We start from the raw sequence: 17,204 nt of genomic DNA, 5'->3' as shown, positions 1-17,204 counted from the left end.
TAATTGGTCCTGATTATAATCCCATTCAGTCAATAGGCCTGATTATCCTCTCACTCAGCCAGTGTAAATCAGGAGTAACTCCGTTGTAGTCAATGGGACTTATTCTCCTCTCTCTCACTCAGCCTAATGTAAATCAAGAGTAACTACACTGGAGTCAATGAGGCTGATTCCCTCACCCCCATTCCCAGATTACATCAACCTTCACAAGATAAGGATGTGATCTTAATTCAAGGAAATTATGGTGCTTTACACAAAAGGAGAGATATTTTACTAGTCTAATCCTGACCATTGTCCTTCCCTCTACAGGCAGTTCATAATGTACTGAGAAAGAAAATGTCCAACCAAACCACCGTGACCGAGTTCCTTCTCCTGGGATTCTCTGATGTTCCAGAGGTGCAGATTTTATACTTCATACTGTTCTTATTAATTTACCTGGCAGCACTGATGGAGAATCTTCTTATCATCACAGCCATAGCACTTGACCACCAGCTTCACACTCCCATGTACTTCTTCTTGATGAATCTGTCTGTCGTAGACCTTGGTTCCATCTCTGTCAACATCCCCAAATCAATGGCTAATATCCTAACCCACACTAGGTCAATTTCCTATGCTGGATGTGTTGCCCAGGTTTTTTTCCTTGTCTTCTTGATAGGAGCAAATTTTTTCCTTCTCACTGTCATGGCATACGACCGGTACATTGCCATCTGCCAACCACTGCACTATGAGAGAGTTATGAACAGGAGAGCTTGTGTCCAAATGGCAGCCAGTGCCTGGATCAGTGGTAGTCTCAATTCTGCACTGCATACCGGGAATACTTTTATGTTAACCTTCTGTGGCGGCAACATGGTGGATCAGTTCTTCTGTGAAATCCCCAAGCTACTAAAGCTCACCTGCTCTGAATCATATCTCAGTGAAGTTCAGGTTCTCACCTTTAGTGCATGCTTAGGCTTAAGCAGCTTTGTTTTAATAACTTTTTCTTATGGTCAAATCTTCAAAACAGTGATGAGAATCCCCTCTGAGCAAGGACGCCATAAAGCCTTCTCCACTTGTCTTCCTCACCTAATTGTGGTCTCTTTATTTGTTTTCACTTGCATCTTTGCCTACCTGAAACCCACCTCTAGTTCTACATCGGGTCTGGATCTCGTGGTGGCTCTTCTCTACTCCATGTTACCGCCAACGATGAATCCAGTTATCTATAGCATGAGGAACAAGGACATCAAAGCTGCATTGAGGAGACTGACTGGGTGGACGTTATTCCCCAAGAATTAATTGTCTGTCTGTAAATATCCTTTTGCTTTCTTTCTCTTGGTCCATGTCAGTTATTTCCATAACCACACAATTTATACACAGAAGGTCCAGTTTCTACTCTTCTCTGCACCAATGCAAATCCAAATTAACTCTATGGATGTCAATGCACTTGGGCTGATTTACACCAGCAGAAGTTCTGCCCTAATAATGGAGTTAAACTGGTGTGCATTTTGTGGGAGGGAAGAATTGGGGTTTCATTCTGTGCCAAAGCAATGCCTATTAAACTGCTTTGCCGCTTATACCCATTTCAGGGTTACTTAAAAACACAGAGCTTCTTTCCCTTGTGTGCATAAATCAGGAGTGGTGTCAAAGGAGTCAGACTGGTGAAAATCTGGTATATGGGAGAGCAGAGTCTGACCTTAACTCTGACCTCTGCAAACCAGTGTAGTGCCATTGACTCTGATAAAGATTAACCAATTTACACCCACCTGGAGATCTGGCCTCTTGACTTCAATGGAACTACATCCATGTACACCAGGTGGGGACTGGGCTCATTGAGTCCAATGCCATGACGCCAATTGACACAAGCTGTGGATCTAACATCTACATTTTAATATCAAGGAGCTCAATCTATTTAGCTTAACAAAGAGACGGTTAAGAGGTGACTTCATCACAGTCTACAAGTACAGACACAGTTTGAAGCAGGTCACTAAGAGGCACAGAAGCAAACACGAAAAACTAAGGGCCGGGTTATGAGCTGGTGTTAATGATACAACTGAGCTCATAGTAACTAGGGCTGTGTGCACCTACTAGGGGTCTGGCCCGTTGATAATAATGGAGATATGCTTCAAATCCATATTTTTGGTAGTGAATCTGAACAGAAGAAAATCAAAAGTTATTAACCAGCCTGCATGATTTTAGCACTTTGTCCATTGGGATTAATTACAAGAGTGTAACTTTTAATTGTTATGGAGTGATTCATTCCCATTACAGATAGAACTTTGGAGGAATTCAGTGTGGCGGAGATTTCATGTATCTGATCTTTAACTTCTCTTAGTATGAATAGATCTTTCTTTCTTTCTTTCTTTCTTTCTTTCTTTCTTTCTTTCTTTCTTTCTTTCTTTCTTTGCAATGACATATTTTTCTTCCTGCACACAACACCAAAACAAAAGGCTCATTAGGCTGAAGATGCAATGCTATATTACATTTTTTTTTAAATGTTTAATTCACATTGTTTTCTGGCACATCAGAGAGATTGAGTAACTATGAATGGTCAGATTCCCAGGTGGTGTAAATCAATGTGACTCCATTGGAGTCAGAGGGCCAGATTCATTTCTGGTGTAAATAGGCGTCGCTCCTTTGGAGTCAATGTGGTAGATCCCCCAGCTGGGAAAAATCATCCATAGCTCCATTGGAATCAATGAGGCCAGATCCCCAGCTGGTGTAAATTGGTCATAGTGATATGGAGCTATGGCAGTTTACATGAGCTGAAATCTGTACCATGATGCCTAGCTTTATTTTTGTTCCTGTGTTGGAGTTTCTCATTGGTTAATGCCACCATCCTATTCCAATACCCCTGGAAGATTCTAAGGTTGTAAAATCATGGTTTAATAGACAGAAATCTGAGACATGTGCACCCAGCTGGTAAACTGGCTGGTGAGTATATAGACAGTAAGCCTAGGGCTGATAGGACACATAGCAGGGATGGAGACGGATCAGAGACTGGGGACCAGGCCCAAGCAGAGACACCTACCCAGGGGAAGGAACTACTCCAGTGGGAGAGAGGTCACCTAAGAGGCACCTCAGGAGAGAGTGGGGTGGGGAAAAGTGGTGTTACTTCTGTAATTAACTGGGCTGTATTTACCAGTCCATCCACTGAGGACAAGCATGGTCAGGGAGCAGCAGCTTGCACCTCAACCTTATGGAGTTAATTTTCTGACTGGCTCAGGCTCTCTGCAGACTCAGGCAAGTGTTTCTGTGCTGGTCACACTTGACGCAGTTTCTCCATCTCAGAGCGATTAGCTCAGGCTCTCTGAAGACTCAGATGGGTGTTGCTCTGTTGGTTACACTTGGCTATCGTCTTAGTCTTGGGTTATATTTTCAAACTTTCCATCCCATGAGGAATAGAACATTAATTTTATTTAAAAAATGAAAGCTGAGATTCCGCTGCAATGGCATGACTCCTGGAGTTGGGTCCTTGATGCTGGCTTACAGTGCTTAACCCTTAATCCATCCTCAAATTCTTTCCAAGTATCATATTTCCATATACACAATTGCTGTAACTTGTGAGGGATTTTATGTGAAGTTGAATGTACAAGGGAGGGGCTCCCCATAATTGTGTTTAGATGGAGAGGTAGGTGGTGCAATCAGGAATGAAAGAAGTTTCCTCAAGATTATCTTTCTACTGACATATGGTCCATGATTTGAAAAAAAAAAAAAAAAAGAGTTTGAGAATTTCTGGACAGAAAGGTCTGCCCAGGTGGGTCACATTTCAGGATTGGGACAAAATAAAAGCAATATCTGAAGATGCGGCTCAAAATAATTATTGCAAGCATTGTCTTAATATTAACAAGACAGCAAATAGTACTGCTGACGGATCCCTAAAATGACCTGGACTTGGCACATGGGGTGATGAATCATATTGGCCTCTTATGAAAGAACTAAAATGTCACCCTCTTATAGTCCAGGAACTGTGAAAAATTCACCTTGTCTGCCGGAAGCTAAGGAATTTAATCATTTATATGGGGACTCAGGCCCAGAACCACAAAGGCATTTAGCTGTTGCAATACAGAGCACTGCAGCCTCTAAATTTTAGGTGATAGAAAATCATTGGAACAGCAATGCAATCCAAGACTGAATTAGGTGCCAGGCTCCCTATACAATGCATGAGGAGAGATAGGTGCCTTAGAAGGGGATCCACAAAAGCCAGCCTGACAGACATTTCCTCGGGTAAACTAGCCTCTAGGAAATGTCTACCAGAAGGGCGTGTCCTAAGCCCCTCCCCTCTTCTGGAGTTCTGCGCCCAAGTCCAGTCAGCAGGAAGGTTCCTAACTCTGCCAGCAATCCACAGCCCAACACGCAAGACAGCACTGCTCCACCTATCTTCCCTCAGTTCGTGGATCACTGTGAGGCCTACACAGGAGTTAGGCATCTGGGGCCTAGAGTGAGACAGTGGTTCACATGCCCAGAGGCAGAAATGCTAGTGCCTGGAGAACATTTACCCTGACAACTTAGGCAATGAGTGAGTTTAGGCACCTACATGGTTAGGTGGCAGCCGAGTGGGGGTTGTCTGGATCACAGTGGTGCCTAAAACTGGGACTTAGGCTCCTAAATCTGGGGTTTAGGTGCTGAAGGCCCTTTGTGGTTCTGGGACTCATTGTTCAGTCATTGTTAATGCCCACATACAACCACACACACATAATAATATTCACTGCTAAATATACAACCATGCACACCTAGAAACACACACACAATAATGACCACTCACAACAAACAGAATATGCTTCACTAACACATACATGGCATTATACATTCACTAATGCACATTCACATCATGTACGTTCACAAAGACACACACAGGAATGTAAAACTCACATGCATGTTGGTTACCCTCAGGAACACACTCAGAATAATGTACACTGACAAACACACACACATTCATGCAAATTTATTCACTAGCAGATACACAGTCAAAGCAAAGACTCAGAAATGGGCACTTATAATGGAATCTGACAAACAGACAGACTTAGGTTGGATCTGCACTAGTCAGTTTTGCCATTTTAGCAATGACAGTCAGGGGTGACATTGCTATACTGGGTATTATTGAGGGTAAACACGGGTCTACCGGCTCCATAAGCTGCATTTACACTAGGAAGGTTTGCTGGTATAGCTATTTGGGCAAAGCTTTCGTAGTGTACTCCTGACTGTATGCTGTCTGTCTGTCTGTCTGTCTGTCTCTCTCTCTCTCTCTCTCACACACACACACGTACAAAGTCTCCTCCACTCACTGCCAATGGGCAAAATTATTCAAATAACCTAAGAGATTTAAGAACCTAAATTTCATTTTCTAAAGCAATTTAAGCACTTAGGTGTTGAAGTCTCGTTGACTTTGAATGGGACTTAGGCTACTGATTGACTAGGACACTTTTAAAAAATGGAACTTTGGCTCCTAAGTCACTTAGACACTTTAGAACATTTTACACCTTGACTTTTACATAATTCCTAACTTAGAAACACAGTCCAGTGCCCAGGGGTTCCTTGAAGAAATACAGCTTCCTCCTGAGGCCCTCTTTGACCTTCTTGTTCCTCAGGCTGTAAATGAACAAGTTCATCAAGGGCGTCACCAGCGTGTGTAGGCCTTGCTGGAGCCCTAGGCATACTTGATGGAGTGAACCAAAGTAGGCCTGACCTTGGCAGAATAGTAACACTCTAGGTGTCAGCTAACCAAGTAAGCACATTCCTGACTGGAGAGGATGGTACAAAAAGACTCAGCTCTCTCAAGTAACTATGTAAATGCATTCCGAAGAGATGGTAAAAGAACACACTGATCCCTCATAAAGATAAGGAGGGGATGACAGGATAATGGATGAGGATGTTTTGTTCAGACTAGCAGGTATGAGGATTAGGGTGGTAACTAACAACATCTGGAGTGTAATACGGCACTGGTGTGTATCAATGTATAAAAGGAGAAGTCATAAGAGGGGCATCTTCGTGCTAGCCGAAGGGACAGCGTCCTGGTGTCATGATTGAACCAGTACCATTGGCACAGGAATACATGTGTTAGTGCACCTCTAGCTCCTGTGGGGCGCTAGTAACATGCTTTGCTGACAATAAACCAGGCCAAGCGCCTTTGTCACCTAACCAAGCCTATGGTCTTTCTTTATGAACAACATCGAGGTCTGCCGAATCAGCAAGCTGAATTCCCTGCTCGTGCAGCTGACATACAAGCTCCACGAACAGCAACACCGAGCAGCCTTATCAACCCTCTGCAGCACTAACAACAATTCACACTCCCGGGTACTTCTTCCTGATGAATCTGTCCATCCTAGACCTTGGCTCCATCTTGATCTAATCATTTTCCACAGAGCAGCTTTGATCTCCTTTTTCCTTATGCTATAGATGATCGGATTCATCATTGGAGGCACCATGGAATAGAGAACAGACACCATGAGATCCAGACCCAATGGAGAGCTGGAGGTGGGTTTTCTGGTAGGCAAAGATGTCAGAGCAAATAAACAAAGAGACCACACTGAGGGGAGGAAGGCAGGTGGAGAAGGCTTTATGCTGGCCCTGCTCAGAGTGGATTCTCAGCACTGTTTTGAAGATTTGAACATAATGACACATGTGATACAGGAGGGCCAGGGAGCAGTGGGAAAGTGCTAGAGCGGAAATAAGCCCTAGGCTAATTAAGGCGTGGTTCTCTGTAGACTAGGAAGTGTTGCTACAGGTTAATTGGAGCACCTGTAGTCAATTAAGGCCCTGTCAGGAATCTAATAAACCCCCCTGCTTCAGGCAGTCAGGGAGGAGGAGGAAGGAGAGAGGACTGGAGCTTGTAGGTGTGTTTTGAAAAAGCAGAGAACCAGAAAAAACAGGGAGACCCTGCCCCAGCAGGGGAGGGAGACTCCCTCCCCCAGCATCAAAGGACAGACATCAAACCCGACCCAAGGGGGAAGAGGTTAAGAACCCGCAGGGGTTGAGAGGGGCTGGGGCTCAGAGTGAGGAGCAAACCCAGACCCCTGTCCCGCTTCCCTCCTCTACCATCTTCTCAGGCCACTAGCGGGGACCTTGGTGCCCCAAGAGAGGGGCAAGGGGTGGCATCTTAGCCTCCCCCCCACCAAGAAAAGCGCAGGACCCACCATATTAACATCGACCATCTTGTCACACACTGTTATTAAAACAAAGCAGCTCAAGACTAAGTATGCACCAAATGCAAGAATCCCAACTTCACTGAGATGTGAGTCAGATCAGGCAAGCTTGAGTAGTTGGGGAATTTCACAGAAGAACTGAGCCACCATGTTCCCTCCATGGAAGGTTAACTCAAGTGTATTACCGGTGTGCAGTGCAGAATTGAGAATTCCACTGATACAGGCACTGGCTGCCATTTGGACACCAGCTGCCCTGTTCATTACTCTCTCATAGAGCAGTGGTTGACAGATGGCAATGTATTCGTAATACATCATGATGGGGAATAATGCTATAGCTGCTGAAGCGAAGAACATGAAGAGAAAGTCTAGGGTGAAACATCCAGAATAAGAAATCGACCTGGTATTTAAGAGGGAACTGGCCAAGGATTTGGGGATACTGACAGAGAAGGAGAAGATGGACAAATTCATTAGGGAAAGTACATGAGGGTGTGAAGATGGTGGTCAAGGGCTATGACTATTATGATGAGAAGGCTCCTCATCCAGGACACCAGATAAAGCACTTGAAACACCAGGAAGCGTAAAATCTGCATCTCCTGAACATCAGAGAAGGAACTTGGTCATGGTGGTTCAGCTGGACATTTTCTTCCTCAGCACATTGTGTCTTGCTGATGGAGGGAAGGACAAAGTTACTGGTCAGGATCAGAGTGACAGAGGGAAGGACCCTGATTCCCCTCTCAGTAATATCTCTTGATGGGAATGTCGAAGGAGCAGAGAACTTGTAAATTCTATTGAGTAGGAATTGCCACTGTGCCTCGCCTCAGACACCTGTGAGGTGTGTTATCACACTAGTGTCAATTAACTTAGCACTCTTGAAGTCAATGGAGCTGCATCAGTTTACACCATCTGAGGATCTGGCCCAAGATGTTGCTTATCAAATACATTAAAAAGTGGAACAAATTGCAACCCAAACCCATCAGACCTAGGAAAGATGGTCCCTCAGTTCTGGCAGGGAATAGACTAACAACTTGAGTACAGCTCTAAAATACTAAAGTGGAAATACACCCTGATTCCCACTTTCCAGGGAAATACGACACAGTCTGACCCCCACATCCTATGAGCTAACTTGTCTGTGCGAACATAAGCAAGGCAATACTGGGTCAGACTAATGATCCATATAGCCCACTATACTGACAGTGGCCAGTGCCAGATGCTTCAGAGGGAATAAGCAGAACAGGGTAATTTTGAGACATCCATCCCCTGTTGTCCTGTCCCAGCTTCTGGCAGTCAGAGGTTTAGAGACACCTGGAGCATGGGGTTGCATCCCTGACCATCTGAGCTAACAGCCATTGATGGCCCTATATTCCATGAACATATCTTAGTCTCTTTCCAACCCAGTTATACTTTTGGCCTTCACAACATCCCATGGCAATGAGTTCTACAGGTTGACTATGCATTGTGTGTAAAAGTACTTCCTTTTCTTTGTTTTAAACCTGCAACCTATTAATTTCATTGAGTGACCCCCTAAGTCTTGTGTTATGTGAAGGGGTAAACAAAATTTCCTTATTCACTTTCTCCACACCATTCATGATTTTATAGACCCTAATAATTTTCATTGCCCTTCTCTGTAACATTTCCAATTCTAATATATCTCTTTTGAGATGGTGTGACCAGAACTGCTCCCAGTATTCAAGGTGTCAGCCTACCATGTATTTATATAATGGCATTATGATATTTACTGTCTTATTATCTACCTCTTCCCTAATGGTTCCTATTAGTTTTTTTTTTTTATTGAATGCCACTACACATTGAATGGATGTTTTCAGGGAACTGTCCACGATGTCTCCAAGATCTCTTTCTTGAGTGGTAACAATGAACTTAGACCTCACCCTTTTTTATGTATAGCTGGGATTATATTTTCCAATGTGCATTACTTTGCTTTTATCAACATTGAATTTTATCTGCCATTTTGTTGCCCAGTCACCAGTTTAGTGAGATCCCTTTGTAACTCTTCACAGTCACCTTTGGACTTAACTATCCTGAGTAATTTTGTATCATCTTCAAACTTTGTCACCTTACTGCTTACCCCTTTTTCCAGATCATTTATGAACAGGTTGAATAGCACTGCTCCCAGTACAGATCCTTGATGGATCCCACTCTTTACCTCTCTCCACTTTGAAAACGGACTGTTTATTCCTACCCTTAGTTTCCTATCTTTTAACCAGTTACAGATTCATGAGAGGACCTTCCCTCTTATCTCATGACTGCTTACTTTGCTTAAGATCCTTTGTTATACAGGACGTCTGACTAGATGAACACAGTGCTACCTTCTGGCTTTGGAATCTATGAGTCTATGAAACAAAACAAAATAAAACTACTACTACTAATAATATATTAATATATTAATATATTCCCATGATGTAATACTCAATGATAATAATAATAAAAATGTGTATGATAGTTGGCCCTGAGATATGGGTCCCACTGTTCCAGGTAAGATGCAAAGAGCTCACAGTCTAAATAGACAAAACAGGCCAAGGGTGGGAAGGGAAACAGAGACCCTGAGTTGAAGGGACTTGCCTAAATTCACCCAGCAGATCACTGGCAGAAGAAACCAGGAATTCTAACACACACGCCCCTTAGAAATTCCCAGCTTTATATGTTTTTGGTATGAGCCCTCTCTGACTGTGACTATGAGCATGTTATAAAATTACCTGGTTTTGATTTCCCTCACATAGAGTGTGTGTGTGTGGGCAGAGGGGACAGACACAGACATGGACACACTGAGTGTCAAAAATTTATGGGCTTAGACATACAGAATCATTTAACTTGGAGAGAGAGAGATTTCTTGTATAATTTGTATTACCCTGACATCTAGAGGCCTCAGTCTCCTAGATGCTTCACAAACACATAGTGAGAGACAGCCTCTGTCACATAGACTGTATAATCCAAACACACAATGGAAGGGATGGGAACCTGAGGCATAGAGAGGAGAAGTGACTTGTGATAGGTCACACAGCAGGTCCGTGGCCAAGCCAAGACTAGATACCAGGTCTCCTGAGTTCCAGTCCTGTGCCCCTAGCCATTGGATCACAGTCATTGCGCTAGACACTACTGCCTCTCTGTAATTGTGATCACTTCAATTTCTGGGAATATTTATGAAAGTACAATACAGACAGAAAGTAACGTTGGCCTCTGGGCCTCTGATCCTGTGCTGTGCAGGGCTTCAGGGAGTGAGTGCCTAAAAGCCCTTAGGAATAGGCATGGATAAATATCCTTCCAAGAGCACCAGAGTTAGCCACACATATCTCGTCTGTAGAGAGCAACAGGTCTTAATATTTTTCCAGCAGGTCAGCCTCAGTGTGAGGAGAGAACAGTTTCTCCTAATACAGTGATAGATAGATAGATAGATAGATAGATAGATAGATAGATAGATAGATAGATAGATAGATAGATAGATCGATCGATAGATAGATAGATAGATCGATAGATAGATAGATAGATAGATAACTGAAAGGAGTCTGGAGTTGGAGGAGAGAAGAGCTGGGAGGATTTCACACACACCGGCACAGTAAGTCTGCTGTTGCAATGAAATATATGTGGGGTTTCCAGAAGTGCCTTTTAAGGAAAAAATTGTAAATTATTGTAAATGGACATTATGTATTTTTTCAAATTTTCAGTGTTATTTCAATTTGGACATAGTTCATGCTGTATGGTGCAGCTGGTCTCAGGATCAGGTGAAAAGCCAACAGAGACGAGATAGTTGGGGTGGAAAGAGAACGGAAACCTGAGCAGGATCTCACATGTATCAGTCTGTGGTCCTCAGTGGTCCAGCAGTGATGTCCAGGCATGCACACTGGTGACCTATGGTCCGGGTGTATGATGAATCAATGATCCTCAGGGCTCATGAGCAAAGGACAGAGTCTCCAGAGCGAAGGGGAAGCCTGTCGAGTTTTCACGTGAGACTCCCACAGGAGTCTGCTCCCTGTTTGATCCTCTCCATCATTTTAAGGACCACAAAAGGGGGTGATGGGCGGTCTAGCCCATCCGCTCATTATATTGTTCACCAATTAGACCTAGTTTGGTTTATCTTCAATGAAATTATAATGCAGTCTTTAATTACACAATCACATATTCCTTTTCCACTGGACCCCTGCCTCATTCAGTGCATAGGATGTACTTAGTGAGCAACTATTCAGTACTTTGTTTTCTCCTCATTCTTCACTGTGTGCTCCAGGCCTTATTCACTGCACATTCTTCTACCCTGCTCTGAAGACAAAATAATCCATCATATCTTGGGCTTTTCTATGGTGCTCATCACTATAATATATGAATGTTTCATGAAAGGGCTCGGCAAGAACCCGCATGTCCATTTCATGGGATAGGCTGTGATTTCAAAATTTATTTTCATTTAAATTGTAATGAAAAATTGAATTTCAAAATTTCCTATGAAATAATTTTTAAAAAAACTTTGGGGGGTCAATAGGAACATTACATTTCAATAAAACTGAAGCATTTTGTTTCAATGTTGACTATATTTTTTATGTTGCTTTAGATTATTTTATTTTAGTTAATATATTTTTTAAGAATAAATATTTTATTTTATGAAATGACTCCTCATGCCAAATGTCAAGTCCCTGCTCCAAAGCATACTCTCACTGGAGCTTAACATGAGCAAAACAATATATTTTCCCCTGGTTCATTCTTGGAAATGTCTCAACTGTTTTGAGGCAGACACCTGGCATAGAAAATATCAGCCCCAATGATTGAAGTCTGGTAAAGTTATAAGCAACAGAAAATAGGACCCTGTAATGGGAAGTGTCAGGCAACATTAATAAGAGGTAGCGTTATCAACGCACCTAGAATAACATCAATCAGTACCCAAATGCCAAATAATAACTTTGTGCACCCTAATGACTTTGACATGTATGCATTGATTGACCCTAAATTTGAGAGTTCCAGAATGAGAAATCATTAGTCCTTCTGCATGAGATCCAAATGTCATTTATCTTCTTCCTAGTCAATGCAATCTTTAATTTCTTATAGAAAAAAAACAATGATGCTAAATCCTGCAGTTCTTACTCAAGAGAGACCATCATTGGGATCAACGGCAGTGAAATGCAGTACAAATAAAGAGAGCCCAGCTACATGGTGCCCTGATCGTCACTGGATCTTGAACTTGCAGCAGTTCTACTACAAATGCTATTACTGCAAATAAAAATTCTGTCTAGTGTTGCCACATTAAACAGAGATACAGTATGGTATAGTGATTATGGGAGTTGGAGTCAAGGTTCTTGTGTTCTATTCCCAACTCTCACCTGAGAGTGTGATCTAGTAATTAGGGAAAGATACAGCACCAGGGCTCCTGGGTTCTAGTCCCAGCTCTGGGAGAGGAGTGGGGTCTAGCAGGATAGAGGAGTGGGAGACCAGTCAGAACTCTGGGGTTCTTTTATTCTGTTTTTGGTTGTGAGTGATGGGTCATGACTAGAACAGCCAACTGGGTTTCAGGACTCTTCCTGGCTTGTGTTCCTGACTCTATAGCTGGGTCATCATGTGACCATGAGTGAGCCCTTTCACCTCTGAGGGGGATGATACTCCCATTTACAGCAGTGTGAATGCAGAGTAATTCCACTGCTTCAATGAAATTACTCCAGATTTACACTGGTGTGCCTAACAGCAGAATCTAGCTATCTGGTCTGCAGTTTCCCTTCTGTACAATGAGGATAAGATTTACCTAACTTTATACATCTTTGAATGAGAAAGTTATACAAAGATCTAAAAAGTAATTGGTCCTGATTATAATCCCATTCAGTCAATAGGCCTGATTATCCTCTCACTCAGCCAGTGTAAATCAGGAGTAACTCCGTTGTAGTCAATGGGACTTATTCTCCTCTCTCTCACTCAGCCTAATGTAAATCAAGAGTAACTACACTGGAGTCAATGAGGCTGATTCCCTCACCCCCATTCCCAGATTACATCAACCTTCACAAGATAAGGATGTGATCTTAATTCAAGGAAATTATGGTGCTTTACACAAAAGGAGAGATATTTTACTAGTCTAATCCTGACCATTGTCCTTCCCTCTACAGGCAGTTCATAATGTACTGAGAAAGAAAATGTCCAACCAAACCACCGTGACCGAGTTCCTTCTCCTGGGATTCTCTGATGTTCCAGAGGTGCAGATTTTATACTTCATACTGTTCTTATTAATTTACCTGGCAGCACTGATGGAGAATCTTCTTATCATCACAGCCATAGCACTTGACCACCAGCTTCACACTCCCATGTACTTCTTCTTGATGAATCTGTCTGTCGTAGACCTTGGTTCCATCTCTGTCAACATCCCCAAATCAATGGCTAATATCCTAACCCACACTAGGTCAATTTCCTATGCTGGATGTGTTGCCCAGGTTTTTTTCCTTGTCTTCTTGATAGGAGCAAATTTTTTCCTTCTCACTGTCATGGCATACGACCGGTACATTGCCATCTGCCAACCACTGCACTATGAGAGAGTTATGAACAGGAGAGCTTGTGTCCAAATGGCAGCCAGTGCCTGGATCAGTGGTAGTCTCAATTCTGCACTGCATACCGGGAACACTTTTATGTTAACCTTCTGTGGCGGCAACATGGTGGATCAGTTCTTCTGTGAAATCCCCAAGCTACTAAAGCTCACCTGCTCTGAATCATATCTCAGTTAAGTTCAGGTTCTCACCTTTAGTGCATGCTTAGGCTTAAGCAGCTTTGTTTTAATAACTTTTTCTTATGTTCAAATCTTCAAAACAGTGATGAGAATCCCCTCTGAGCAAGGACGCCATAAAGCCTTCTCCACTTGTCTTCCTCACCTAATTGTGGTCTCTTTATTTGTTTTCACTTGCATCTTTGCCTACCTGAAACCCACCCATAGTTCTACATCGGGTCTGGATCTCGTGGTGGCTCTTCTCTACTCCATGTTACCGCCAACGATGAATCCAGTTATCTATAGCATGAGGAACAAGGACATCAAAGCTGCATTGAGGAGACTGACTGGGTGGACATTATTCCCCAAGAATTAATTGTCTGTCTGTAAATATCCTTTTGCTTTCTTTCTCTTGGTCCATGTCAGTTATTTCCATAACCACACAATTTATACACAGAAGGTCCAGTTTCTACTCTTCGCTGCACCAATGCAAATCCAAATTAACTCCATGGATGTCAATGCACTTGGGCTGATTTACACCAGCAGAAGTTCTGCCCTAATAATGGAGTTAAACTGGTGTGCATTTTGTGGGAGGGAAGAATTGGGGTTTCATTCTGTGCCAAAGCAATGCCTATTAAACTGCTTTGCCGCTTATACCCATTTCAGGGTTACTTAAAAACATGGAGCTTCTTTCCCTTGTGTGCATAAATCAGGAGTGGTGTCAAAGGAGTCAGACTGGTGAAAATCTGGTATATGGGAGAGCAGAGTCTGACCTTAACTCTGACCTCTGCAAACCAGTGTAGTGCCATTGACTCTGATAAAGCTTAACCAATTTACACCCACCTGGAGATCTGGCCTCTTGACTTCAATGGAACTACATCCATGTACACCAGGTGGGGACTGGGCTCATTGAGTCCAATGCCATGAAGCCAATTGACACAAGCTGTGGATCTAACATCTACATTTTAATATCAAGGAGCTCAATCTATTTAGCTTAACAAAGAGACGGTTAAGAGGTGACTTGATCACAGTCAACAAGTACATAGACAGTTTGAAGCAGGTCACTAAGAGGCACAGAATCAAACACGAAAAACTAAGGGCCAGGTTATGAGCTGGTGTTAATGATACAACTGACTTCATAGTAACTAGGGCTGTGTGCACCTACTAGGGGTCTGGCCCATTGATAATAATGGAGATATGCTTCAAATCCATATTTTTGGTAGTGAATCTGAACAGAAGAAAATCAAAAGTTATTAACCAGCCTGCATGATTTTAGCGCTTTGTCCATTGGGATTAATTACAAGAGTGTAACTTTTAATTGTTATGGAGTGATTCATTCCCATTACAGATAGAACTTTGGAGGAATTCAGTGTGGCGGAGATTTCATGTATCTGATCTTTAACTTCTGTTAGTATGAATAGATCGATCATTCTTTCTTTCTTTCTTTCTTTCTTTCTTTCTTTCTTTCTTTCTTTCTTTCTTTCTTTCTTTCTTTGCAATGACATATTTTTCTTCCTGCACACAACACCAAAACAAAAGGCTCATTAGGCTGAAGATGCAATGCTATATTACATTTTTTTTTAAATATTTAATTCACATTGTTTTCTGGCACATCAGAGAGATTGAGTAACTATGAATGGTCAGATTCCCAGGTGGTGTAAATCAATGTGACTCCATTGGAGTCAGAGGGCCAGATTCCTTTCTGGTGTAAATAGGCGTCGCTCCTTTGGAGTCAACGTGGTAGATCCCCCAGCTGGGGAAAATCATCCATAGCACCATTGGAATCAATGAGGCCAGATCCCCAGCTGGTGTAAATTGGTCATAGTGATATGGAGCTATGGCAGTTTACATGAGCTGAAATCTGCACCATGATGCCTAGCTTTATTTTTGTTCCTGTGTTGGAGTTTCTCATTGGTTAATGCCACCATCCTATTCCAATACCCCTGGAAGATTCTAAGGTTGTAAAATCATGGTTTAATAGACAGAAATCTGAGACATGTGCACCCAGCTGGTAAACTGGCTGGTGAGTATATAGACAGTAAGCCTAGGGCTGATAGGACACATAGCAGGGATGGAGAGGGATCAGAGACTGGGGACCAGGCCCAAGCAGAGACACCTACCCAGGGAAAGGAACTACTCCAGTGGGAGAGAGGCCACCTAAGAGGCACCTCAGGAGAGAGTGGGGTGGGGAAAAGTGGTGTTACTTCTGTAATTAACTGGGCTGTATTTACCAGTCCATCCACTGAGGACAAGCATGGTCAGGGAGCAGCAGCTTGCACCTCAACCTTATGGAGTTAATTTTCTGACTGGCTCAGGCTCTCTGCAGACTCAGGCAAGTGTTTCTGTGCTGGTCACACTTGACGCAGTTTCTCCATCTCAGAGCGATTAGCTCAGGCTCTCTGAAGACTCAGATGGGTGTTGCTCTGTTGGTTACACTTGGCTATCGTCTTAGTCTTGGGTTATATTTTCAAACTTTCCATCCCATGAGGAATAGAACATTAATTTTATTTAAAAAATGAAAGCTGAGATTCCGCTGCAATGGCATGACTCCTGGAGTTGGGTCCTTGATGCTGGCTTACAGTGCTTAACCCTTAATCCATCCTCAAATTCTTTCCAAGTATCATATTTCCATATACACAATTGCTGTAACTTGTGAGGGATTTTATGTGAAGTTGAATGTACAAGGGAGGGGCTCCCCATAATTGTGTTTAGATGGAGAGGTAGGTGGTGCAATCAGGAATGAAAGAAGTTTCCTCAAGATTATCTTTCTACTGACATATGGTCCATGATTTGAAAAAAAAAAGAGTTTGAGAATTTCTGGACAGAAAGGTCTGCCCAGGTGGGTCACATTTCAGGATTGGGACAAAATAAAAGCGGTATCTGAAGATGTGGCTCAAAATAATTATTGCAAGCATTGTCTTAATATTAACAAGACAGCAAATAGTACTGCTGACGGATCCCTAAAATGACCTGGACTTGGCACATGGGGTGATGAATCATATTGGCCTCTTATGAAAGAACTAAAATGTCACCCTCTTATAGTCCAGGAACTGTGAAAATTTCACCTTGTCTGCAGGAAGCTAAGGAATTTAATCATTTATATGGGGACTCAGGCCCAGAACCACAAAGGCATTTAGCTGTTGCAATACAGAGCACTGCAGCCTCTAAATTTTAGATGATAGAAAATCATTGGAACAGCAATGCAATCCAAGCCTAAATTAGGTGCCAGGCTCCCTATACAATGCATGGGAAGAGATAGGTGCCTTAGAAGGGGATCCACAAAAGCCAGCCTGACAGACATTTCCTCGGGTAAACTAGCCTCTAGGAAATGTCTACCAGAAGGGCGTGTCCTAAGCCCCTCCCCTCTTCTGGAGTTCTGCGCCCAAGTCCAGTCAGCAGGAAGGTTCCTAACTCTGCCA

At 42.8% G+C, this 17,204-nt stretch overlaps 1 protein-coding gene and 1 pseudogene across 1 annotated transcript; both read left to right on the top strand.

Moving 5' to 3' along the window:
- The first annotated feature begins 333 nt into the window (after positions 1–333).
- LOC135888346 (olfactory receptor 14A16-like) lies at positions 334–1,269 on the top strand. The gene has a single exon (XM_065416154.1). It carries the CDS (start codon positions 334–336, stop codon positions 1,267–1,269), a length of 936 nt encoding a protein of 311 aa, XP_065272226.1.
- Positions 1,270–13,225: 11,956 nt separating this feature from the next.
- LOC135888403 (olfactory receptor 14A16-like) lies at positions 13,226–14,161 on the top strand (annotated as a pseudogene).
- Positions 14,162–17,204: the final 3,043 nt, after the last annotated feature.

Source organism: Emys orbicularis, chromosome 13, assembly GCF_028017835.1.
Source record: "Emys orbicularis isolate rEmyOrb1 chromosome 13, rEmyOrb1.hap1, whole genome shotgun sequence".
Taxonomy (NCBI): domain Eukaryota; kingdom Metazoa; phylum Chordata; order Testudines; family Emydidae; genus Emys; species Emys orbicularis.
The sequence above is the reverse complement of the archived record's forward strand: the minus strand, read 5'-3'. Positions and strand labels throughout refer to the sequence as shown.

What these genes read in the sequence shown, in the direction of transcription:
- LOC135888346 (XM_065416154.1), top strand. Translation starts at nt 334, where the DNA reads ATGTCCAACCAAACCACCGTGACCGAGTTCCTTCTCCTGGGATTCTCT.